This window comes from Ambystoma mexicanum, chromosome 12 (assembly GCF_040938575.1).
Source record: "Ambystoma mexicanum isolate Mex_15411 chromosome 12, UKY_AmexF1_1, whole genome shotgun sequence".
NCBI classification, from domain to species: domain Eukaryota; kingdom Metazoa; phylum Chordata; class Amphibia; order Caudata; family Ambystomatidae; genus Ambystoma; species Ambystoma mexicanum.
The window spans coordinates 89,197,922-89,225,307 of NC_090936.1; the positions used below are offsets into that span (position 1 = coordinate 89,197,922).

Genomic DNA, 27,386 nt, shown 5'->3' on the forward strand with positions numbered 1-27,386 from the left:
GAAGCGGCAAGACAGGCATTTGAGAAACTCAAGGAATTGTTTACGCAGGCGCCCATATTATGCCTGCCAGATCAGAAGCGGCCTTTCATAGTTGAAACAGACGCATCAGATTCAGCCATTGGAGCCGTCTTAAAACAGATGTTTAAAGATCAATGTGAGCACCTCATTGCCTACATGTCAAAGGCTTTAACCCTCTCTGAGCACAACTATACTGTCCTAGAAAAGAAACTTTTGGCCATTAAAAAAACATGCACAAAAATGCAGCATTTTTTTGATTGGAGCAAAACATAGTCACCATTAGGACGGATCACTGGAACCTGAGGGTTCTTCAACAAAAGGAGTGCCAAAATAGCAGACAGGCAAGATGGGCTTATTTCTTTTCCCAGTATGATCTATTGTTCACGTATCTACCAGGACTAGAGAACCAGATGGCAGATGCATTGTCACGTGCTATCTCTTTAACGGGAGAAGATGCATCCCAGAACTTTTGTTTCCTGGTGGCACATTTCCCATTACAGGATTTTTTCAGAAGGTTTGTGTCGCTCCCTCTATGATCCTGAAACTGAAACAGCTGTTAAGAAGAATGGTCTTGTGCAGAAAAGAGGTATGTTGTTTCTTGACGATCGACTCTACATCCCCACTTCTTTGCGGACACAAGTTCTGAGCATGTGCCATGACGCCAAATCAGCAGGACATGGGGGAGTAAAGGTCACCTTGGAGAGCATACACCATCATTTTTGGTGGCCTTCAGTACATAAGGATGTATGGGATTATGTGGCTTCATGCGTGATTTGTCAGCAAATTAAGACACCCCGTTCAGGCCCACAGGGGAAATTACCTCAGCCGATACTCCCAAAACAACTTTGGTAGCACCTAGAGCACGGATTTTATCGTGGAGTTGCCTCCTTCCAGAAATCAAAGCACTATAATGGTCACAATTGATTCCTATATCAAGTTGGCTAATTTTTAAGCTTTACCACAGGTTCCCTCAGCACAAAGGATGGCGGAATTGTTCATCATTACCATTTATTATTTATCGTCTGCATGGACTTCCAGAAACTATTCCACAGTATACCTCTCTATTTTGTAAGCTGTTATGTGAGAAATTGGGAATACATTGTGCCCTTACTTCAAGTTATCATCCTTAGTCTAATGGGCAGATGGAAAGGTTAAACCATTTACTGGGCTTGCCTGTTATTATTCATTGCTGCAGCTGCGTTGCGTGCCTCTGTTCCTTCAAATGGCAGCTTTGCTATTACTCTGCGATTCGGAACAGCTGCCTTCATCGTTCTAATCGTGGATATCAAGTCTCTACTGTTGCAGTCATCAAGGAACAGGCAAGTGCAAATCCGTTTTGTTGCATGATCTTTGGGAAATTGGTTGCTGCAATTATTGAGCACTAAGGTTGTTGGTTCTAACATCACTATGGGTGTTTAGACTTTGTCCTTTCTCGTTAGCATCCCTCCGCCGGGTTCACTCTTGCCAAACTTTATAAAGCACCGTTCATGCGCTCACTTCACCAAGCAGGATTCCATTCCCTTTCGCTTCACAATGTGTCAGTCAAAGACTTAAGACGGTACAAGGGATTTTGAAAGACACCTGTATGACCACTTTGACCCCCTTTTCGCCTTCTACAAAGGCCATCTGGTTAGCAAAGTTTCAACAATCGGGTAATCGCCATAGTTTAAGAAAGCATCCACGTGCTGCTGGACTTTTCTGGTACTGTTTCGCCCCTCTAGCTTCAATAGTATCTTTGTGCTTTTCAAAGTTCAAATTAGCCTTTGGCTATTTCTCGTTCAACACAGTTCGGCTTCTTATCGACACTCCTTTCCACTCACCGGCTGCGATGAATCGTTTGGCTTTTCTTCTCCTTGGAGTCAAGGGTGGTACCACAGAGACCAGAGTTTCTCCCCGGCTTGGTAATCAGAGGAGGAGGGTCTCATGTACCGTTGACATCGTCTGCAACACATGCTGGCTATTGTTCCCAGACTTATAATGCCTTCTGCAGAGGTTTCACAGGCCTTGGTTGGAAAGGGCAGTTCTCTCCTTGCCACCCTCTCTGTCTGCGCCGTCTTTCTCCTCCTCTTTAACTGCCGTGCTGAGTTAGCTCTCACATCGTGCGGTCTGCCTTGCTCCTCGTGTGCTCTTGTGCTCCACCTTTTATCCCTGTGGGGAAAAGGACAGGGCCGTCGGGGGTGTGTGATTTTGGTCAATTGCCTGACCCTTAGGTTGGGACATGTCAGGTGAACAGCCCTAGAATGAGAGTTCTTTTCCTTGGTGCAGAAAAGTGTGCATGTCGGAAGTGGGGGGAGGGGGTGAGAAGAGTTAGAGTATCCTACGGGATATAGTGAGGAAGGTGTGTTGTATTGGATTATAGTTCTCGTCCTAGTTTGGGTAAATTCGGAAGAGTGAGGTGGGTAGGGTTTGTGGTAACTGTAGTTGTGTGACCAATCAGAGGGACGGGATTGGTATGGTTTATGAAGCAAACAGGAATAGCCGGGATTGTGAACTGAACATAGGCGATTGTGGGAACCGTAGTCTTGTCAGGGTAGTTTGGGTGTTTGGAAATGAATTATCAAAGGGACGTGGAGAAGAATAGTTGGGGTTGTTCTGGTGGGCAACATAAAAGCAGTGATTCTGAGAGAGGTTGTTTCCTACTGTAACAGGGTTTGGGTTTTTAATTGGTTTACCAGAGGTATATGGGTGGAGGGATTTTAATAAGAGAGTTTCATTGGAAAGAAGGGAGCTGGATGTAGTACAACCTACAAAGGTTTCAAGGATCTCATTCTCCTGGCTTTCTTTCTCTGTATAATACTGTGTCTTTATCCCCCCGGAGCACAAAGCGCCAGCCCTCCCCAGGCCACCTGAATAAGGGATTCCAGTGGTCTAGTTTGGAGAATACCTTCAGGTTTCTCACAGTCCACAATGGACCTGCTTCGCAGCATCTTGTTCCCGCCTTGGCGTCCCAGTCTGCCTTCTCTCTCTTTGCTTGACCGTGCTGGCTCTCGCAGTTCCTCCAGGCAGGGCTTGATGATAAGAGTAAGTCTTTCTTTGATTTTATATTGGCTTTGGCCAATAGGAAGTCGGCAAACACTAAAACGTTCAGGATGGTTCTCATAAGGGCTCTTGGTGTCTCTGCACTTCCTCCTCGTCACAGTACTGAACTGACTGCTCTGATATGTGCATCAGTAAGGTTCTTCTTCGTCTCAGTGTTGCGAGATGAGACCACTTATTCTCCCTCGTCCTAGTACTTCCTGATAAGTCTTCCCCCACCCTACAAACATACTTTGCCACCTAAACCCAGTACTCCCGTGTAAGAGGAAGGGAGGGCGAGTGAGGGTTTGGTGATGTATACTAAAACCGCATTCTCTCAGAAGAATTGTCCCTAGTCCCATAGATGCTCCGGCTGAGTACCACCCCCGGGAGGACTATCGGGTAGCGGCCTCACCTCCCTGGTCTCATAGGAAGGGGCTATTTGTCACAGTACACAGTCCGTTTTAGATAATCTACTGTACAGTTTTGTGAAGGAAATAAGAATACAAAAAGGTACGTACACTTGCAGTTTTCATCTAGTTATGTGGATAAAGGTATCAACTTTACTACATTAACTGGTATGTATATTTGCTTGTGGGAGACAACTTCGACAGCAGACTAAGCATTTTAAAGGGGGGATGGGACAGTGCACAATGCCGTGCTTATACATGTCTTAACCCAACGCTGTAATGAAATCAGAAGACATTTCAGTGGTGATACAGCAGGACACCACAAACACTTACACATAATTCATAGGTTACCAAATCGACACATTGTTTTGTCCTAATAATTGTAATAGTAAGCATTGAGAAAGGAATGATATTTCTTTCGTAACAAAATATTTTGAACTAGTGAATTTTTTTAAATGCCATATTTACCTGTTTAGAACTTGGTATATTGCTGTTATTTTTTTCAGTGATGGCCCATTTTACAATATTTTTTAACGCAGGGTCTTTCCACGTTGGCCAAGGATTCACAAACCTTCCATCTTTACCTCTCTGCGATTTCGTAACTTCTTCCTCTAATCTGTAATCCAACCTAAAACTTCTCCTGGATGATCTGGAGGAATCGCTTCCCCTAGAACTCCGGCTGGATGTTTGTCGTTTTCTGACCGTTTCCTTTGGATATGGCATGTCTGTAACTGTCGGGTGCTCCTTGTTGTCCTCGTCCATTTTCTTTGAGGAATAGCTAGATATTAATTGAGTACAAGACAAAAGAGAAGTTAAATAGATTTGTTTTCCCTACATTTTTTCCAAGAAAAGAAGCCAAGAGTTACATCAGTACATATATACATTATGCAAACTATTTAAAATTCAATCATTTAGGCCAAAACATCAGACAATGCAAACTTTCAAGATTTTTTCTATCTAATCTAGGAGACACATCAGGGAAGGACACTGGGAAATCCACTACACAACAGTGAGGTGGGGATAGTAGCACAACATGCACACATTCAAGGTAACTTGCATCAAGCAGAGTGCATTTGCCCCCATGGGTCGCGTAACTCTCACAAGCATATCATTTGAAGAGTCTCCAGATTTCAGTGCACCCAGCCAGATTATACCTCGAATAATATGCTTCCGCCAAACTAGACAGAAGCTGCAAGCCTCGATCCACATCTCACAAAGTGCGCGTGTCTCATATTTACAGACTGAAACAAAGCAATTAGAGCTATGAAGTCCTCTTTTTTAGGGGGCTGTGTGGCAGAGGACTACTGCGAATATATATAGAAAAAGTGCCACAGAAACAGCTACCCGCCTACACACGTGCTAGGTGTGTCTAGTTGCAAAAAGTGCTACCTTTCATGTCGGTTAATTAATAGCGGCAGAAACAATAGAGATATACATCTTTTAATTTGTAAATACAAAACACTCAATGAGATTTAAAATGCAGGCGCGACCGAACAAGGAGAGCCTAGCGTGCAGAAAGGCCTGCTGCAGCGACGGCCTGACTCGATGTGTCTGCCATATTGAAATGGAGGGATAATTGAGCCTGCATGTTAGAAAAATGCCTAGCATTATGCAAGCGCATTTTTGCTCAAATGAAAAATGGAGTAACCTGTTTGCGATCGTGTTGCAGGATTTAAATATAGCAGGTACAATCATTAAGGAAGTTCATTCTTTTCTAGTTTTAATTATTGTGAAGATTCACAGTCCGGACAACTGAATTTCATCCATATTCACATCTAACTTGAGGCCACACACGTCCACCAAGCAATTGAAAAGTTAGTGGAATCTGTTGCATGTGCACACTAATAGAGATACCACACTCTGATTGGGTTCTTTTATCATGTTACCAACACAGCTTTTTCGTTTGGTTTTTAGATTGCAATTTGTGAAGGGCATCAACCAATGAACTACCTTTGACATCCAATTCCGGGTATTTTTATACAAAGTCCTGAAGACGGGTCCAGCACACATATTTATAGCATCTTCAAAACTGGCTACAGAGTGTTTTATCTCGTTTAATTAATATTGCTAGGACCTAGAAACACATTTCTCTGTGTTACAGACAGAGTCAAGGACAAGTTAATTGTAACTTGAGGTTTCATGAAAAAAACAAGATGTTCACCTCACACCTTTACTAACCCCACAACACCACCATTATATGATGTTTGTGTTAAGCTCAAAGAAATTGTTTTTGGTTGAAAATATTGACTTTCACTATATGTTTTTTTATGTGATGTTATGTATCAACAAAATGCATTTTTTTGTATGTTTTAACATAAATCTTAGAGTGTTTTGCATTTACAAATTAAAAGATGTATATCTCTATTGTTTCTGCCGCTATTAATTATCCGACATGAAAGGTAGCACTTTTTGCAACTAGACACACCTAGCACGTGTGTAGGCGGGTAGCTGTTTCTGTGGCACTTTTTCTATATATCATATTTACAGACGCAAACATTACTAATTTGGCAATCACTACCACCCTGACATAACTTATTCTGCAGGATCTGCCCAATTCCACCAGTAGCCCATGCTGATTTAACAGGACCATCCTGCGGTCTGTATATTAAGGAATCTCCATCTAGCATGTTTATCCAGAACAGAAACTCTTGTGCAGTCTATAAACATATGCCAGAAGGGCGCAGGTAATCTCACCAGTTCCAGCAAAGGTCATTCTCAGCTAGGCCCAGACAAAATCATTTATAAGGAGTATGACATGTCCTACAAATCATCCGCTCATGTGGGTAGATTTCAAGCACAGGTTCAGATTTGCTTTCTAGCCTGATTTACACACCAGCTGCCATTGGGAATCTGTCAGTTTTAAACCCAATTCCATGAACCAGCTGTCTTTTTCTTCCTCCCTCCAGCAGTATATTGTAGGCTGTTCCTGGTCAGGTGGACTTAGTCAGGTGCAGAAAGAGGGGATGTTTGAACAAGACCAGTGAGTGCCAGTACCCCGGATAGATCTATAGAATTACATGCCATTGATCGGCAAGGGTTTACGTTGAGTATACCTGTACAGCTCACGGCCCGCTAGATTATGTATAAAGCACAGATATTAAAACGTGACCATTCCCACACATCAGATATGAAAGACCTTGGCTTTATTTCAACTAACCCAATAGAGCTTCCAGTTTCTGTGAGTCAACGCTGGGTTACCCTAGATGCGAGACCTCCTTGTGAAAGAAGACATTCTTGTTTATTGTTTTGAGGCAACCCTGCCAGGTCCTGGTCATGCAAGACACCAAAGGTAGAGCCCTGGTTTGTTTGGGTATCCTATCCATAGAGAACATTTGATCAGTCAGATAAAAACACAAAAAAGCCCTTTTCTAGTGATAAATAGCTATGTGCCTAGCTATGCCTTCAAAATGCTCAATGATAATACAACACACTAGGGAGTTGAAATGCATCATCTTTGACCTTTTCCCCCTCAAAGATTCAGTAAGTCAGGCCTTTTCCCCGCATCCCACAAGTTCCTCAAGGCATGCTGCAGCCCTTCTATATTTTTGTTCAGCAAAGGTAGTTGATGTGCCTGCAGTAAATAGAGGATTCTGGGAAAGAGGCACACCTTCAGAGTGTTCCGTTTCACCCGCAGGTTAAAGTTAAGCCATTCTTAATCTTGTACAGCACTATCAACAAATTGGTGGGTAGATTCCCTTCTGATCATGTACCAGCTATATCCCCAAGTAGTTGAGCTCCTCATCTGACCGCTTCAGCTCTTCTTGTGCATCCCCATTTACTGATGTAACCGACAGAGGTCTTTGTATATGCTCGGTGGATCGTTGGCGTTGCTATGCCTGTCTACCCTACAAATCAGTCTGCAACCAGTCTATAAAGATACCTAATACTGTGTTTGATCTACAGGCCGGAACTCTGGCAAAAACCTTCAGCATGGACATGAGCATATAGCCATCTCGTCTATTGCGATCTTTCACAGGTTTTAGTATTAAAGCTACAACCACCCTTTACATAGACTACAATCAACCAAACCTTAAACACCAATTGAGGGCCTCGCTCATTTCCACTGTAAACCCATTGGGGCCAGATTCTGTCATGATTCACTCCCTTTGCTCTCCTTCTCGCCCCTTGGGGGCAGGATTTAGGAATGGTTTCAGATTGGACTTCCCTTCTGACCCCTGCAACACAGGACTCTGCCGATTTGGGCGCTCAAAAGCCCCATTGTCCATTTCACTTCCGTTACGAATCAATTTAGAGTTTTTGGCAGCCAGTATGCTTTTTCTAGTCAAAAGAATATGCTTTCCAGCATTCCTTGCTCACTGCTTAATCTCCACCCTTGCAGACAAAGTTGGGTGGAGGATAGGCAACACCTCTGGCTGCAGGTGCTAGAAGGCATCCCACCTGAGGCGTTTGATTGTTAGCCTGCTTGAAAGATTCAGTTTGCTTCAGTCCGGTGCTGATCACTGAGGAAGTGCTCCGGTTTGTGACCGGTCCTTTGTTCCTGGGTCTTATGCATAGTGACTAGTTTCAGATTTCTTGTTCCTAGATTTGTGCTCATCAGTATTTTCTGCTTCCTGGATTACCTTTCTGTGTTCCTCTGTTTTGGAGTCTGCACTTTCCAGTGCTTTCCTTTTCCCGTGCAGCCCAGTTTGTCTGTTCTTTATTCCTTTTAGACTTTGCCCCATTGTGCAGCGCAACCAGGATCCTTTAAGGACACCCCTCATTTATAGATTTACTATTTTGTATCATTTTCCTTGCTTCCCTGGATGGGGAATGGGATTTGCACTTGTAATTTCCTTTTCCCTGCTCCTGTTACTTTACTTTCTCTTGTAGTCTGTTCCGGGGATTACATTGCACTTCTCTCTTTGTTCCCTATTGCTCGTTAAGTGTGGCGTGCTGTTGTAGCCAACTCCTGTGTGAATACCTAGGTTTTCCTCACTATTCTGTAAGCACTATTCCTACGTGTTCCTTGTCAGGAGTCTTATGCATCAAGTTATCCTCCCTTTGCTGTTATAGGCTTTCTGAGTTCCTCTTAGATCATCAGAGTTCATGGGCTTCGCTGACATTCCAGGTTGGTGTTTCTTGTCCTCGTGATTTATACAATAATACTGTGTTAGCCCACAGATCCTGTCATTGCTTGCCCTGCTGTATGTGAGTTTAGCACCGACAGTGCCTTTAACAGCAATTTTAGGCAAGGAGATTGCCAACTGTACTGCATGTTGTTTGACACAAAGCTATTCACTGTGTTTTCTTGTGCACATTTCCCTTGCCATATCCACTGCCTCTGCCCTCTCATAACAGATTCCATCCTCGTATGGTTTACTGCCATACCCGTTTCCTCCTCTGTGGAAGTGCCCTTCAAGGTGTGCCCATCAGACACAGAGGGAAAGGTGGATCTACTCAGAAAAGGCAGCCAATGAGTGCAGGTTCAGCGACCTAGACATCCCAGTAGAGGCTTTCAGAAGGTTTCAGCCCCTATGGAGCACTCACTCTGCATTTTTGAAAGACGCCTACACAGTAACTTCCCACATTTGTCTCCATTTCGCTTTTCAGGCACGTGTAATGACCTCAGAATTACTCACCCATATTACACGGACTAAAAGTTCTTGGACTCGGAAAGGCAATAATATACACTTAGACCATTAGTTACTAAATAATTGGTTCTTTACAGGCCCTTTATTTCACACTTCATACACAAACATAACTAGGAATAAATACAACTGATTACACATGAATACATGAACAAGAACGAACATAACAAATATACATCATTGTTGGGGCAGTTGTAGGACAAAGCTTAATCTCAGCCACAACAATACCCAGTCCCAAGGCAGGTAGGCAGAGAGATTGCACATCAACTAATGGGGTCTGGAGCGGAGCGTCCTCCCTCTCAGCAAGACTTCAACACCCGGGGTTCCAATTCTCTGTCACCTCATTGGGACATTCTCCTCTTAAAGGAGAGGAATCCCCGCCCCTCATAGGTTGCAGACTGCCCCTGGCCAAAGAACAGGCAGCAAACATGGGAGGCAAGAGTGAAAAAATCCACACAGTGGAAAAACCCAGCTCGTCTCCCGCACTTGTTTCCTTGCCCCTCACCCCCTATCAATGCGCCTGCACATCACTGCCTCCCTTCTCAGCTCGTCCTTTAGCGAACAATGCGAAAACAAACTACCCTCCAATGTGAGCTCATCTGCTTCATACTAAAATATTGCAACCGTTGCAGAAATGTCAGCCTTCTAACTGAGCTTGAGGAAACGTGGACCTTCCTTGCGGTTTGGAAGCGAATGTCCAAAATGGCTGTGCACCGGAGCCATGTTATTTAGCTCATTTTCGCACACGCACTGCAGTCTCCTAGCTCCCAGCATGGTTGATGGGTTAATAATTCATCCCTCTTAGCCATGTAAAAATACATGGTATTCTCCCTGGCTCCAAGTCTCCCCTTATCCTCTTGCTTTGTTTCTGGGATGCAATGTTCAGCTTCTTTCACTATTTTCTTAAGCAGTTCCATAGTTCTGGTGCCAGAATGGGCAGCACAGCTGATTAACTCCCTCTGCTGATATGCCATCACAGCATTCCACACAACAGGACTACTTGTTGACCCCCAAGGAAAGACCTCAATCCTTCCAGATATATGCTAGGCTACTGGGGTGCATGATGAATCCTACAGACTCCTCACAAAACCCCTGCTTAAAGTCTCCTCCAAGGTGGCCAGGGAAAGCAGACATTTTTTGATCCTGACCTTGGGGTGGTGTTCTGCCGGAGGATCACCTGGGAGGAGAAAGGGCCCAGGGGAATGAGAGGACTCTGTGGGGTGAGATGTGGTATTTGCCTTCCCTATCTCCTCAATGCCATAGTAAGTAATCGCATGTTAGCAGAATAATCTTTTTGTTCCACAAGTTGAACATCTTAATGTTGGTAAAAACAATCATAAACCCATTCAGCATTGAGAGAAATAAAAACCTTTCTAAAACCCTGGAGACTCAGCGTGAGAAGCTTCCCGAACTCCCAAAGGTGCAGTCTGAACAACAATTCAAGCACTAAAGACCTTTATTACACTGTACAATCCAGTCTTATGATTGATCTTTATGATATTTCTTTAAAGAATCTTATGAGGAATAGAAATTAGTTTGAAACCAAAAAAGAAGTCAAGAAAACGAATTTGATCATTAGGGACTTAAAGTCCCATAATTTTCAAAGTACTGGGACGAAGAAGAGGGCTAAAGAGGAACATGTCTGCAAAGTGCAGCTTGTTAATGGGACTGACCCACACCTGAGGGAGACTGAGAGGCTCAAATGACCCCCTCAGGTGCAGGCCATTAGCGAGCAGGGAGAGCAGTGTATGGAGGTGAAGCAGGAGCTGGTGGAATGAGAATATGGCAGGACAAGAGTTGAGCAGAAAATAGTAGCCGGTTCTGAGAGGGTCCTTGCCTCCAGAAGCCATACTTGCATAGGCTGCATAGCGTGAAGTGCCAGTACAGAAAACTTTCTTGCCCAAGAGGCTGTCGAATGATAGCTGGGGATCACCAGGAAGGCTCAGGAGCACAGAGAGCTCAGTTTCGCAGCGGCTGCAGATCAAGTGTAGCAGATTGCTGGGTCACGAGGCACCACTGAAGCAGAATACCTGTGAGCAGCGAGGCGATCGGACGCGCACACCTTACCCAGTGAGTTCACTAGCTGAAAGTGACACCGGAGCACACCAAGACCGTTCATGTGTCCGATACAGGGGTTTTCAGCATAGATAACACTTGCGTATGAATGCAAGTAACATTGAAGGCAATTTTAAATACCGAACTATTAGAAAATAAAGAAAACATTTTTCAAAACCACGTCACTGGCCCTCATTACGACCCTGGCGGAATTCGGAAAACGATGGCGGAAATGCAATACCGCCATCGAATAGCGCTCGGTGCGACTATGACCCGTCACCGCAAAGTACGAAGCCATTAGCGACACCGTAGTGAACGCCAACGCTAACTGCACCAAGCACGCGCGCGCGCGCCATGCCAAACCGTAAACACCACCATGGCGCAAGGGTACGCCAATTCCGACCCTAGCGGACATGTACCTAACGCCATCAAGCATGGCGGAATGTACCATTCCGCCATGGTGAGAAGTATGGCATCGCGAATCAACCGTAAACGGCCCCACTGAGTGCCTGTACACCGCTCCCTGCCCACAAAGTACAACTCCCCGTAGGTGCAATGAAGTCACAATGCAACCATTGAAATGTACAAGTCACCCATGCATGCCAACGAACAAATGAAACACAAGAGGGGCCAATGGGAGCTGCAGGGCACAGATGGCACGAATACAGAAGCCATCCCAATGGACATGACCACAGTCCCCCACCAAGAAACGCACGCAAACACAGGCACCTGTGACCAGCAATATTCCGAAAATCACATCATTCCACCAGTCCACCTGGCTGACCGGCATCTGTTACACAAAACCCAATCCCCCGCCCCTGAGCATGACAACATTCAAACAGTCATATTGGCAGCCCCCATCCCTGACCTCACGGGCTTCGTAGGCAAACGCGCCCAGTACAGTACCACGCAACTAAACTCCGAAGCTGGAACCCAATGCAGATCTCCTCACAATACATCGCTCCCCAAATAGGAATATGCCACATCACTTGCAAAGAAGAACGCTACACGGGCCAAATCAGAATAGAAATTTAATGCACAACAAAATCACCAAGCCCATACAGCCGTCAGGCCATGAACTCCAAAACACATTTCACCATTGTGGGCTGCATCCGCAAGAAATGACCAGCCACTACTTGTGTGACGCCCTGTTCCATCATGGTACACAGAGCCACATACACGTACGAAAAGGCAACATGGAAGCGCACAGAACCGCAGGGCCGTCCCAATGGGGAGGCACTAGTCCAGCTGAAAGGCCGAAATGTTGCTCCGAGCCACCAGTACTGCGTAAGGGCATGTGGCCCATTGGCGATCGTCCCATAAGATCGTAATGCTGCTCCACTGATTAACACGAAGCAGCAGGTGTCGGGAGTAAAAGCCATCTGCAGGAGTGGCATACAGATGGCAGTGGCAAAAGGGGAGGAGATACCTGTCAACCAAAAGAAAAGAAAAAGAACAGAATGGCCATCAGAACTACATTCGAACAACTCACTTCAATGACCACACTAAATCCACAGCCATATGCATGCTAGCCCACTCCAAAGGTTCATCACCACCCAAAAACCACTTGCGACTCATAACTATCTATATCGAGGTGTAAACACCATCACAAACGAGTGTACCTGTGCATGCGTCTGTCAAAACAGAATCCATCAGATGGGATTGGTAACGTGCATGGACACAAGTGTCTGAGGGCGCGTCGAGACAGGGAGGGCTCAACAAGGCCAGATAGACGATGGTCCCACTATGGCAGCCCTGCATCACATAGCGTAGGGGAGGCGGATAGATTCCAAGAAGCCCTGTACATGGCAAACTCTGTATCAAATCACCTGCCCATGCATCCATTCATCATTCCCTCATCCCGGGATTAAAACGCCTGAATATTTACTCACATAACATTAGAAATATCCATTGAGTCTGTGCGTTATGCAGCCTGCAAAATCCACAGTGCCCCAGCCCGTAATTCCAGTGTAGTGAAGTAACATGTATTTGGGAACGTCCGGCCTCATCGCCAACGTCGCCATTGCGCATCCCAAACCATTCATATCAATCATTGCATCCTCGCCATGGCCCCTGTCCCAAGGACATTGAACAATAGTACGTTATATTTGCAGTCAGACCTGTGGGCATTTCCTCGCCGCTAGCTGAAAACCGAAAGCGCCGCCCTTCGAATTCCTCATTTGCAACATCACGTCGAAGAGGCATCTGTGGCCGTTTGAAATCACTAATTAATCCATCGAGTGCGGCTGTGTGTGAAAATGGCAACTGCCTTCACCCACAAATGGGACGCCCCGCCCGTCGTTGCAACTCGGTACAGTGATGCATGAGGGTCCACCGTTACTTGAGTACTACGTTCCACTGACCCTTCACAAGTCTGTTCGCGACTGCACAGATAGAATGTGAAACAATGGGACCACAGCAGAATGAACATATCAACCAATGTTACACGGCCATCGGGTACAAATACATGATTGCAATAGCAAGATGCCATTCCCCGAATTGCAGCGTTGTGTGCGGGACGTGCTCGGCCAAAGGGGAGAGCAGTTTGCACAGGTGGAATGAATCACCACAGGTGGAGGCCATACAGCCTGAAAACACATAAATTGCACACCCAGTCTCCTCCCACAACCACACCGAAATGCTACCGGCAGGACTCGCGATGTTGGCCCTGGGGGACATGATAGCACTGCAAGTACTCCAACTCCAAGAAGAAGACGAACACCAACTACAACCGGCCGCACGGAGGAGACGCAGGAGGAGGAGGAGGGCAAGGCAGGGCCAGCAAGGGCCGCCAGCACAGCCACTACCACCACGCAGGCAGCCCGCAATCCCACGCCTCCGAGCACATCCGTTCAACCTCACTGATGAGCAGATCCACACCCTCTACCGTCTGGACCGGGACACCATAGCCGCCATTGTGGACATGACACAGGCTGACCTTGTCAGCATGATAGATAGCCCAACCGCCATCCCACCCCTACTGAAGGTGGTGTCTGTACTACACTTCCTGGCCACAGGCACCTACCAGCACACAGTCGGACAGTTGCATGGCATTTCTCAGCCACTGTTCTCACGGACACTATTGCAAGTGCTCGATGCCCTCCTGCAGCACGCAGACGACTACATCTCCCTACCACGCTCGGAGCAGGAAATTACCAACACAAAAGTGGGATTCCATGCACTTGCCGGCATACCGGGTTGCATTGGTGCCATCGACTGCACCCATGTGGAATTGGTCGTCCCACATGCCATGGAGGCCCAGTACCGCAACCGAAAACAATTTCATTCTCTGAATGTACAAATGGTGTGTGACTCCAACAGGATCATTACACATTGTTGTGCCCGATTCCCTGGATCAACCCATGATTCTATGGTCTTGAGGAACTCTACAATACCACGCTACATGGAGCGACACGCAGGGAACAGATCCTGGCTACTCGGTGAGTCTCATTACATGCATGATAATGTGGGGTATGTGATTCGGCAATGACCTGGCAGGAAGGGGGGGGGGGGTGTGCGTACGTAGCAATGGCATTCCACATCATACGTTTATCGTCCACATACAGGTGATGCTGGATATCCACTGAAGAGATGGCTCCTCACACCAGTCCGGAACCCACGGGACCAGCATGAGGAGGACTACAACCATGCCCACTCACGTACCCGTGTAGTCATTGAACAGGCATTCGGCCTACTGAAGGGTCGTTTCCGCTGCCTCAGCAGGTCTGGCGGGGCACTCCTGTACCGCCATGAGAAGGTTGCAAAGATGGTGATGGCATGTGTCATGCTCCACAACATGTGCGTACGTAGAAATGTGCCCATGCCCCCTGACGCAGAACTGCAAGCACCTGATGATGGTCATGATGAGGGTGGGGATGTGGCAGCACCTCAAGGAGTCTGCGAGGCACCGGAGGGCCGTGACATTCGTCAGCATCTCATTGATGTATGCTTCTAGCACTCACGCCTGGTGGCTGATACATGGACACGGGACTCGTGGCACTGTGTGTGTCTGGGACATGCACAATATGGACTGTACGCCTATGATGGCCTAGTACACAAAGATCAATGTCCACACATCTCATTGGTTGATCGTGCACTGTTTATGGCATATGTGATATCATGTTGTACACCCTATCGACCCGCCACCCAAGTGAGCCCAACACACTCCCTCCACCCTCCTACCTCCCCCCCGAACACCAGTGTCCAAAGATGCTCATTGTCAGTGGGCAGTCGCTATTGCAAGCCCCCTCTGCGGGTATCAGGGGCACCCCTGCCTGTGGAGCGCAGGTTCCTCCCAGATCTACGTTGGGGGCTGCCCTGGACGGAACTTGCAACGGATGATGTCTCTGCCTGCTCACGTCCATGCATGTCCCTAAGGGTTTGCGAGAGCTCAGTGAGCACACGGCGCACTGCGGCAAGTTCGGCACATACGTCCTTGGACGTCGCATGCAGTTCCCCCCTCAGGCTCTCGGTGCTTCTCTCCATTTGGACTCCCAGGCTCTCGGTGCTACTCTCCATTTGTGCCCTTAGTGTCTCTGTACCTCTCTCCATTTCTGCCCTAAGTGTCTCAGTTGATGTTTCTATGTCTGCCTTAGTGCCCCCCACATTCATCGGCATGGTCCTTGAGGAGCGTGGCCAGTTGCTGCTGTTGCACGATTAACTGGTCGAGGGACTGTTGCCTCTGCTGGGCCATGGCCATTTGCGGGGGTGTCACAGAGGGGCTGGTGACCTCATGTTGCCTTGCCACAGGGCTTGTGGGGGATGGCCAGTCGTCGTCTTGTGGGTGCCCCTGCGTGGTATCCTCATGTTGTACGGGATGGGACAGACAGGGGGATTGGGACAGGTCATGGATGGATCTGACTTCGACATCCCCGTCTTCTGTGTCGGAGCATGCTGCCATCAATGGGGTGTCACCTATGGTGCTGCTGCCACCAGAGGCAGTGCCTTCTGTGGCATCCGTTGGGGGGACCTGTGGTGGTGGTGGTGTGGGCATGCTGGCTGCTGGGGTGCCTGTTGATGTTCCCTCCTCTGTGCTGCCACCTGATTTGTGCTGCTGCCGTGTCTTGATGCGTGCAGCTGAGGTGGAGGGTCTTTGGCCGTTGGTCTTGGCCCTCTTTGCAGGTGTGCTGGTAGGGGTGTCCTGATGCTCGTCGTTTGGATCGGACCCTGTGGTGGAGTAAAGGAGGGCGAGGGTTATTGATGGGTCTGTGGGAATTGGAATGGCATTGTATCACATGCATTGGGGTGGTACCTGAGGGTGATTTGGGTCGGGGCCTTGGAGGTGCTTTCATTTGTGTGTGGAGTGAGGGTGCAGTTGTTTGGCAGCCTGCAGTTAGGGTGTGCCTGCTGCACGTGTAGTGCGTGTTTTAGGGGTTTTTAATTATTTATGTATTTATTGTGGGTTTTAACGTGCGCTATCAGGCCGATGTGTGTGGACGTTCTCCTGGACATGTGTTTCTGTTGCACTATGTGGACACATGGTACTTCACATGGATGGACTTTGTGGATTTGGCATTGTTTTATCTGGCCCACCTACCTGAATCTTCGGATGTCTGCACTCCTTTCTCCATCCCTCCGACTCCCTCTATGCTCTCCATTCCGATGGTGGAGGCACAGATTTCTTCCCAGGGGGTCAACTTGATGGGTGATTCAGGACCTCCCCCGGTGGCTGTGGCAATGTTGCGGTTGGCAGAGAGTATGCTGCGGACGCGTATCCGCAGGTCGTCCCATCGCTTTCGGCATTGCTGTGGGGTGCGGTCCCCACCGCACTTACCCGCTGTGCCACCAGAGCCCATATGGCCTTCTTGTTTGCAAGTGCCGTCCTGGTCATTTGCGTGCAGAAGACGACGGCAGCATTCTCCTGGAGGGTCTCTGTTAGCACGGTGAGTTCCTCACGGGAGAAGTGGACCTGCCGCTTGCGGTCGCACGCTTTCTTCGCTACTTTTCCCATTTTTCTTGGTTTCGCTAGGGTGGATGACGGGTTGGGGTGTGTCTCAGGGTAGTGTTTTTAGTGGTTGTGTGGTTTTATAGGTGTACGGCGGGATGTTTCCCGTTCCGGGCCCATGTTTTTACTTCCGTTTCCGTATATTTCCGGTCACTGTACTTTCCGGTAGGCGCACACTGCGGTGTCCGCTGTGATGGGTGGCGGTATTGCACCTAGGGCGCCGTACGGCGGCGGTGTGGGCCGTTTTGGGGTCATTTCCGCCATCGCGGACTTTGCACTTCCGCCATGCCGTGGTGCTCGTGCCCGATGGGTCGGAATGGGCCGCACTTTGCTCCTTCGTGCAATGGCGGAAACGCTATTTACGCTGTGGCGGTCCGGTCAGCCACTTTCCGCCAGGGTCGTAATGAGGGCCACTGTCTTTAATTATGGGAGTTTGAGAACCCAGCAACAAGAGGGGGCAATACTTTTACCTAATGCAGACAACCATTGCCCAAACCTAAAAGTAGTAAAGCAAGGCAATTTGAGACCAACAGATATTGCCAAAGGCGGGAGGGAACTAATAGTAGAGTGGGGATTTGTCCTGTTTTTAGGGTCAATGGGAAGGTGCCTGGAGTTAGGGATATGTTGATGAATGTTGCAGTTAATAGGGTCCTGCCTATGTGAGACAGGCATGGTATCAAGAGAGAAACAGACTCAAAAGTAACAGTTTGAAAACCTTTATTATCAAACTTTGTGGGGTTGGTGTAATGCCTACCTGGCCCTAACTTGAAGGGGCAAGTTCCAGAAGTTGTAAATCTTATTGCCCATATTTGAAGAAGCATATTTTTTTTTATTGTTATAGCTGATAATCAACTTTTCAATATAGAAAACAATTTACAATTAGATACAAATTTATACATGTTGCTTTTACAATTTACAATTTAACATTTAACACCACCTCTACCAATTACAAATTACCATTCGACACATCGTGTTTTGTTACTACTTGTTGATCAATTAAGATTATAAAGATGCTACAAATTAATGTAATTTTAGCTCATTCAGAAATGCAATTGTTCTTATTGAGACCACAGTGGAAATACCAGAGTAAATAGTTTGCCACAATGTGTCAGGTGTAGAAACACCAAATGGTTCTGTTAACTGTTTAAAGTATTTTACTCGATGGTTGGAGTGTTTCGCACTCAGTAAGTGTCTCAAGGTTTCTATTTTGTCTTGCTGTTGCAATATCTGCAATATTTTTGATCCGTATTGATATGTTTTCTCCGAGACATCACCTGTCTTGTTGGCCATAAATTCAAACGAAATCGAATAAAGGCATTTCGATGTTTTGTGGATGGTGACTTGATCAGGTATTGTTCTGGATAGGAATGTCTTTTTACCGTGATCATTGAGGGATCATAATCACGATAATTGGAGCATCTGACTCTTCTTTTGTCCCAATCCATGGCAAAAATCCTGGTCTTTATCTGATGGGATTCTGGGGCAGAACTGACAATGAAGCATCTATTGTCGCCAAGGCGTTGATGACTAAATTTCGCCCTTTAGATATGAAACAGTCTTTGGTTGCAAAGATATAAGAGGACAACGTTCCCAAAACTGTAGATGAATTCCAGGCTAGTAGGGATTTTATAAATAAAGCTATTACTAGCCATGTATCTCTCATGTTGAGAGATACCAGTCCAAACTCGTATCTAATGATGGGTAATGGGGTTGATGTGGGTAGTTGAAGTACTTCCCTCCAATATTTTGCTTCCAGACTATTCCAAAAGTCCTCTTTTATGATGGGTTTAGTTTCTGAGGAATACAACAATTTAGGTATTACTTTTTGATTGTAAAATGTTAAGGCAGGTACTAGGGTAAATTTCCCGTATTTTCTTTAAATGATCTTGGTTTGTTGGATGAATGTTATTACCCTGTCTTGCTGCTGTTTGAACACGGCAGTTTGATTAGTCGGCAATATTTGAGCTCCTAGGTATGTATAGTAATTCACTACTTGGAGACTCTCCCCCATAAGTTTCCACTTGTATGATTTTTTAAGTGACTTTTGGGAGACATTGAAACTCATAACTTTCGTCTTTACACGATTAATGCTTAGATGATTAGCATTCGTATATGTGATGACTGCGTCCATTGCTTTCTGTAGACCCATAGTAGTTTTTGACATTATGATCAAATCGTCCGCATACATTAAGAAAGGTATGCTTTTATTTGCTAATTTTGGTGGATCCGTGCTAATGTTATTAAAGGTCTCTCCCACGTCGGATATGAAAAAATTGAACGCTGACGCAAGCGTGCAGCCCTGCCTCAGCCCTCTATATGTTCTGACTGCATGTGATAGTTTGCCATCATTTGTCAATCTGATCTGTACGCTGTTGTCTGTATGCAGATCTTCAATTAGATGTATGATATATTTAGGGCATCCTTTGCATGCAAGTTTAGCAATTGACGAGAGACAGAGTCAAACGCAGCCTGCAGGTCTATATATATGATGTATAACGGCTGTTTAATTGTTTTATGATGCTCAATAACTGATGTTAAAGTAAGTAGGTTGACACAAGTTCCCATTGCAGCTACAAATCCAGTTTGTAGTGGATCTCTGGCTCCCGATTGTACTGCCCATTGATTGAAGTCTCTGAGAATAAATCTTGAGAAAAAGCTTGCCTGAGGCATCTAACAAAGAGATCGGTCTGTAGTTTTTGGGTAACTTTCTGTCTCCTTTTTTTAAAATCGGGATAATAATCGCCGATTTCCACGTTACTGGTATTTTGTTTGTTTTTATAACCTGAGTAAAGATGAGAGTTAAGATCTTTGCCCATTCTACTGGACTTTGTCTGAACGTAAGGTTGCTCATGCCATCAGGACCGGGAAGCCGTGAGTTTGATAGTTTATTTATGAAGTACAAAACATCCACTTCTTCAATATTGAGTCCTTCATAGTTGGAGTATTCAGTTCGGGCTTGAGTGGGCTCAGACTTTTCCTTCTTGTAAATATTGCTGAAGTATGATGTCCAGTCTAATTCACTCACCCCGTTAATTTGTATGTTTTTTTGAGTAGTGTTGGTACTGGCATTAATCAATGCCCATGTCTGTCCCATGTCTTTATTAAGACTACTTCTCAGCATGGATTCTCCATCTCTTTGGAACATGTTAATTCGGTAGACTCTGAGCCAGTTTTTATATCGGCAATTGAGTGTTTTTATTCTCTGAAGTTTATTTGAGCAATTTGAGCTCAGAATAAGTCTTGTTTTTTCTTAAGGCTGTTTTTTTAGCTTGAACAAGAGCATCAAATTCGTGTCTCGGTTTGAAATATTCTAACTTGTGATCTTTATATGTTACAGTATAGAGGTGAAGAAATGATGTGTAGTCAGTGGAGGACATTTGACTGTCTTGCACGTTTAGCTCAATTTGTTTTTGAAATCCAGATAGATTTTGCCCATTCCATTTTAATCTTGTTCTAGCGTTGTTTGCTGTTAGTTGATGAAGAAGCATATAGCAGAGGCTGGTATAAACCCACATTGCCAAAGTTAAGGAAGTACCAGAATAAAATCATATCCTGGTCAGTGTTTGGTTGACAAAGCAGTGGCGAAACAAGAGTGGCAAGAAGGCTGCCCTTCTGGGAAAGGTTTTTCAGAAGAAGAGTAGCATAACTTGCAAAGGTTTTGGAAAGTACAAAATAGTATTAAAGAGCACCAATATGAATCTTGCCTTCCTTGAAGAATTACTTAAAGTTTGATGTTGTAAAATGATGAACACTGCAAAGCTGATGTAAGCTGATCTTAACCACAGACACACTTGTTTATAAATTACTATTCAGGCAGGGGAGTATACCCGAATAGCGAACTTAGTAGGCTTGGCATGGGAATAAACTAGGTAGGAGGTAGATGAAGTGCTACAAAGTGGCGCTAACAAATCTTTTTGATAAACTGTTATTGCTGAAGCAAGAACTGTATAAAACTGCTGCAGAAGTGTTATTTAGCTTCAGAAATAGCTTGTTGCAAAGCATCCTGACAAAGACAATTTATGTTGCTTCTGATGACCTAAAGAACTATTCTGTATATATGTGAAGATTTCTTTGACCCTTACTATTACAAGACGAAGTAAAAACTCTTTGTTGAACTACTGGAGGGTTGGAACATTCTATTGTCAAGTTGGAGTTACAAAGAAGTGTGTAGGAATTTTGTGGCAAAGCAGGATTTCCTGGTTTCTTTTTGGAACTGTGGAGCAGAATCCTGCTCGAATCTGGGGAGAGAGTTGTCATATGGTGACTTTGACTATCATATTTTGTTATCTTTTTGAACTGCCAGGCGTTACCTTGCTGAGTTACTCTATGTACAAGTGGGAAGGACAGATACACTTTGTTAGAGTGTTTCCTTTAGTTCATTTTATGCAGGAAAATCCTCGTCAGGGTAGGGATAGTGAGGCGTTTATCCAACCTTTAGAGTCAATAAAATTGCATCTTTTGAAAAACCTTCACAAAGTTGTCTGCCTAACATTTATGACCCCCTCACAGGTTTCATCTAGTAGGAAGAGAGTTAAAACACCCCATGGCTTCCTCCTTGAAGCGGCCCAAGCAGTACACATTTAATGTTAGCATAATCATATTGGAAATCAATTTGAGCTAGATACATGGTTGAACAAATATTATGGTATTTATTGAGTGCAAACCTAGCATTGAGAAGCAACAGACCACTTTACAGAGGTGTACAACAATAGAGATGCATAATGGAACACTTTTCAGTGGTGACAACAGAACAGATATACTGTGGGGGGGTAGGATACAGAGGGGCACAGAGGAGGAGGTACAGCTGTGGCTGGGACGAGGTGGGGTGGGCGGCATCTAGCTAGTTAGGTGGTGCGAAGGGCGACGTGATGGCCTAGGTGTTGAGGAGGAGTGACTCAATGAAGTGGTGGGTCTTGAGTTCTATTCTGAATTGTAGGAGCGAGTCTGATGCCAATGGGGAGGGGGTTTCATAGTCTTGGGGCATAGGCAGAGAAGCCTTGTTGTCTGGTCCTTTTTGCAGCGACAGATTTCAAGTCTCCCGTGTCCTGGCTTCTGGTGGTGAGTGTCTACCACAGATGCTGAGTTTCTCAGCAAGCTAACTGGGTGACTTGAGTGTGACTGCCTTATAGATGATGCAGCAAGACTTGAAGGTGATTGTGTGTGTAGTGGGAGCCAGTGAAGGTCAATGAGGGCCTGGGTGGGGTGATATGGTCTTATCTGCGTAGACCGTTGATGAGATGTGCCGCAGCGTAGGACACAGAGGAACAAGGTAGGATGACAAGGAGCCTTTGAGGAGTGCATTACCCCCATCCAGGTGGTATAGGACCCGTGCTTGAACGGTGGATCTAAAGCGGTCATGAGGGAGGGATGGCTTGACATTTCGCAGGAAGGAGAGCGGATTCCAAGTTGTCTGAGTTTTCTTAGCTATGTGTGTCTTGAAGGAGAAGTGCGTGTCGATGTGGAACCAGAGGGATTTACCGCAAAAGGTGAGCTCGGTAAAGACCTCAGAGTTTATGGTGGATAACCAGGTCTGTATGTCTGGGTGTTCGGTGTTGAAGGTGAGGAGTAGAAATTTGGTCTTGGAGGGGGGATGAGCTTCAAGTATGCACTGGACATCCAAGACTGGATCAGTGAGGCAGGTTTTGAGCCTATGGAAGTCCTTGATGGAGTCAATCTTGAGGTATAGATGTGTGCCGTCTGCGTATTGGTGGATGTATGTGGCTAGGAGGGCTCCCAGCGGCTCCATGTATAGATTGAAGATCACTGAGGAAGAGGATGGAACCCTGCAGGACTCCACAGGTGACTGGTAGCATTGGTGATCTAAAGGAGTCCATCTGAACAAACTGCTAGCGGTTGGCGAGGTAGGACTTGGACCAGCATAGGACAGGGTTTCTGATCCCTATGCACTGATGTAGGGTGTCCGTAAGTGCCTGGTGGTCCATTTCGAGAGGTCGAGTAGAACCAGGTGTGGCAGTCATCAAGGATGTTGAAAAAGTGATCGCCCACCTTTATGGGTTTGAATCCGGCTTAGTAGGTTTGGAGGAGATTGTTGGTGTCCATGTGTCGCTGCAGTTGTGTGGCTACCGTTTTCTCAATGATCTTACCTAGGAAAGGAAGATGAATGATTGGGCATGTGAGAAACCTGAAAGTGTCACGCCCGCTAGCCCGCGGGGATCTGTCATCCAGGTGGCCAGGACATGGCCACCGCTATTGGATCCAGCTCCTGGGGGGGTAGACCAGTGCGGGAGGATCACCTGGATGGGAGGTCCTTGGGGAGTGAAAGTGGGATACTGACGGGTGAGACGCGGTAAACCCTTCTTTAGAACACCTTTTTCCCATCCTATCCGGTAGGATATTCAGAGGTTCTACCCCCTACCCCTTTTCTGACACAAACACTTTCTTACACTGTGAAAGACAACGGACTAACACCAAAGCCATTTACCTGACATGTCCCAACACAAGGGTCAGGCAGAGTCAAGCAATTGACAATAACTACGCACACCGAATGGCCCGAATGGATAAAAAAAACGGAGCACGAGAGCACACTTTGAGCAAGGCTGACCGCACGAGGAAGCAGCTATTCCAGACTGGCAGTTCAAATGGAGGAGAAAGGCAGAGAGACCTGGAGGGACAACAAAGAAGGAAAATGCCCTTCCTCTTTTCATCTCAGACTTGTCATGATGCCCGCTCCCAGGGAGCCGGTTCAAGCCCTGCGTCCCCGAAAGCGGACATCCAGTCCCCAAGGAAGGACCCAGCAACCCCTTATAGGGGCCCTTTGGACAGTGTCCTGGCGCCTATGGCGCCAAGCTCATAAAAGACATCAGTCCTGGCGCCATAGGCGCCAGGCTCATTATGGATGTGCTTGGGTGCACTTACCTGATGCAGACCATGCTGCAGGATCCCGGCCTCCTTGAGGCCTGAAAGGAACTACTTTACCTGTGGGACTAATTTACCATCCGGGCGTGGTCGGGGAAGGATACATACCTGATTGGAGGAAGAATACATACCTGGAACTTCTTCCAAGGCTATTTAAACCCCACCCGAACAGCCACACGTGCTTCGCGTTGTTCTGCATCTAGCAGCTGGACGCTCACCGTGTCTGCTCCTGCATCCTGACTTCTGCCACGCCTGCCAGCATCCTGGATCACCTGCAAAGGAAGAGAAGAAGAGAACAGAAGAAGGAAAAGTCCTTACCTGCTAAATCCGCATCCCGGAGACATCTCGCCGACAATCCTGAAAAGGAAGACTTATTTAAAAGCTCATCGCGTCGATCGCTGCAGCGCCGCATTCCACTCACCTTTACTGGGCGCCTCCATGTTCAGCAGCGATCATCCGGATTCGCAGTCACGCCCCAGCGCCTAGGGAGAAAAAGACCAGAACAAAAGGTGAGAGAGAGAAGGGAATAAGGAAAGCTAAATCTCCATGTTAAGACTTACCTGTTGATTCATTCCCTCTTCATTTCGGGTCCGCGCCGCATCCTGGCATTTCCGGACCCCGGCCCCTAAGGGGAAAAAGAGACATCAGCGTTAACGAGCAAATGAAAAGACATTACCAAAAAACGCTCATTAAAGACTTACCTGATTTCTACAAGGATTTCTCATCTCGGGTCGGTGCTTGTTCCCCGGCATTCCGTACCCCGGCCCCTATGGGGAAAATGACACTAGCATTAGTACATTAATGCATGGACACAAGGAGAACCTCTTATTAAAAAACTTACCTGGAAGCCAAGCAAGTTTGGTTCTCACCAATCCGAAAATCCAGTGAAGTAACTGGATACCAACGCACCCCTGCATCAGAAGCAGGATGGAGAGCTCTTCCTTCCAGACCCTAAGGTGAGACGCTACGAGGAATCACAGAAGGGTTTCGAGGAGAGTGAGAGGGGAAAGTGGGAGGCTGATTGCATTACCCCGCAGACAGTTAATCCCCTATTTTCGCCTACAGAAGGATACTTCTGCGAGCCAGACAAGCCAGATTTGGGGGCCCGGTCCAGTCCGTCTTCCGACCCCTGCGCATCACCTTAGAAGAGGTCACAGCAGCGCGAACCAGGCCAGCGCCTCCGTGGGAGTCAGGTGAGCGTTACACAGACCCACAAAGCCTTCGAAAGAGAACTCATAAGACCGGGAAATCCAGCAGGGGTTTGGTTTGACAGGTGCAAACGGCACGCAGGGCCATCACGTGCTGATAGCCAAAGAGGAGAGAAGAGCTTTCCCCCGCGGTGCTGTCCTTGACTCCCGAGACAAGAAACTCCAACAGTTCAGCACAGCCAGTGAGTCGGAGAGGACTGATAGTAAACCAAACTGTGCTGGGCCCAAGGTTGCAGGCGGCAACATTGTTGAACAAAACTTGTGCAGGCGCTCATTTGAAGGACTCTGACTGGAGCCTTTTTGCTTCATTTAAAAGAACCAAGAGGCCTTAGTAGAGGCCGGCGTGAAGGTCAAAGTGGTCCTACGAGGGTCGAGCAAAATCTCTCATACACTTTACACTTGAAAGTGAGACACATTCAGGACAACTGATTCAACTGTAAAATTGGTAAATGTGAACCTGACTAAGGGATGCCTGCGAAGTGGGGGTAAACAGTGATATACCCGTGATCATTGTGGCAACAAGTGTGAACCCTGAGGGATGTCCACAGTGAATAGTTATTTAAGAACATGTGGAGACTTTTGAATGTTATGTATTGAGTGAAAGGCTGCACTGAACCCGACTTAGGGAGACTATCGTTGCAAGAAGGATCAGAGCCCAGCTGAGAGGGATCCAAGGGGCGAAGAGCAATCGCCCAACGTGAAAGATTACCAAAAGGAACTTTTGTTTGTTTAATGTCCAACAAGCCTTCTAAGGCAAGAGACTTTGCAGAAAAGAGACTTGGCCCCAGACGGTCCTGGCACTGTTGAAAGGAACTGTAACCTCGTGCTGGCGAGGCCCAGGATTGTGCTGTGCTCAAGAGTCCCGCCTTGTCCCATGCTAAAAACGTGGGTGAGGGAGACCCCAGCCATACCATCCCGACTCATCATCATTTGGTGAACACTTCTTTCTTTTCTTGTGAACATTATCCCACACTATTTTGTAACTTAGTAGTAAGGATTAGCAATAGGTTTTCTTTCTAGTATAGGCCCTTTTTATTTGACAAGACGCCACTAGGACTGCCTTATTTTCTGATGGTCATAGCTTGCTCCCATCTTAGATTTAGGTTTAGATTAGGCGTTTATCAAGCCCATTATACAGTTTAATAAACACCCTTGAACTGTGATCAATTGTGCGTCTTTACAGTTGCCACCATGAGTTCCTTACAGGCGATAGTTACCCTAGGCTGTCGGGATCCAGAGTGGGTTTCTTTAGTAGAGTGGGGATTTGTCCTGTTTTTAGGGTCAATGGGAAGGTGCCTTGAGTTAGGGATATGTTGATGAATGTTGAAGTTGATAGGGTCCCAATTCCTGCCTATGTGAAACAGGCATGGTATCAAGAGAGAAACAAACTCAAAAGTAAGTTTGAAAACCTTCATTATCAAACTTTGTGGGGTTGGTGTAATGCCTACCTGGCCCTAACTTGAAGGCGATTGTTCCTCAACTGATGCTTCTAAGGGCCGTTGGTGTCCGTAAGTCCAAAACCAAAGTTAGTCTGTGTCCAAACCTATGCTTGCCCTCACACTTAAACCAAATGTGATAGGGGGTCTTCTTAAAGGAAACAAATGGTGGTTAAAAAGGAAATTTAAACCATAGCTGGTTTCACGTAGTCTTACCAATAGGTGTAGTTCTGCCAGTTCAAAATAGTTCAACTCAAAAGGATTGCCTTTGGAACCTTCCACATAGGGCTTTTGCCGAAGTCAAGAAAATTCACATTTTTTTTTTGGCTTGGGGTTCCCTTACCCAAGCTTCGATCCTTGTAGTACCAAACAAAAAGATACAGTTCCTGTTAGGCCTCTCAGGGTTCCCTTCCCCAAGTCTAGGCCTCGCTTCACAAACAAAAGTTCCTCTCATCAGGATGCACCATTTTAACACACAGTTCTTTCCCTGGGGTAGTGTAAGACTTTCGAAAAAAGCTGGGCTTTGGCTCTTTGCCTGCATGACCCCTGACCTATGACCCCTCTCTGTGTACTTTTCTACTGGCACCTTTCCCCTCTTGTGCCCTTTCCACTCTGGTTTTCATGTTCACCTTTCTTTCCTTTTGCTGTTAACACCTGCACCCTCTTCTCACTTTACTGTACCTCTTGCACACTCCTCTTGTCTGTATCGCGCCTCTGGCACACAGTTATTCTGTTCCTTTGGTTGTGCACCCTCCGTTCTCCGTCGTGCCTTTTAGACTTTACCTTTTGAGCCTTTAGGTGGCTTGTACCCTCTTTTCCTGCTTTCGGGTTGCTTG

The 27,386-nt window shown here is 46.4% G+C and overlaps 1 protein-coding gene across 5 annotated transcripts in view; it reads right to left on the bottom strand.

Moving 5' to 3' along the window:
- Window positions 1-27,386, bottom strand: part of NAPEPLD (N-acyl phosphatidylethanolamine phospholipase D) — a 198,070-nt gene that overhangs the window by 74,458 nt on the left and 96,226 nt on the right. For all 5 annotated transcript variants that reach the window (XM_069628064.1, XM_069628067.1, XM_069628065.1 and 2 more), the window contains exon 2: window positions 3,912-4,221. In XM_069628064.1, the coding sequence (XP_069484165.1) occupies window positions 3,912-4,205 (294 nt within the window). In that variant the 5' untranslated portion in view covers window positions 4,206-4,221. The remainder of the gene's footprint in view (window positions 1-3,911; window positions 4,222-27,386) is intronic.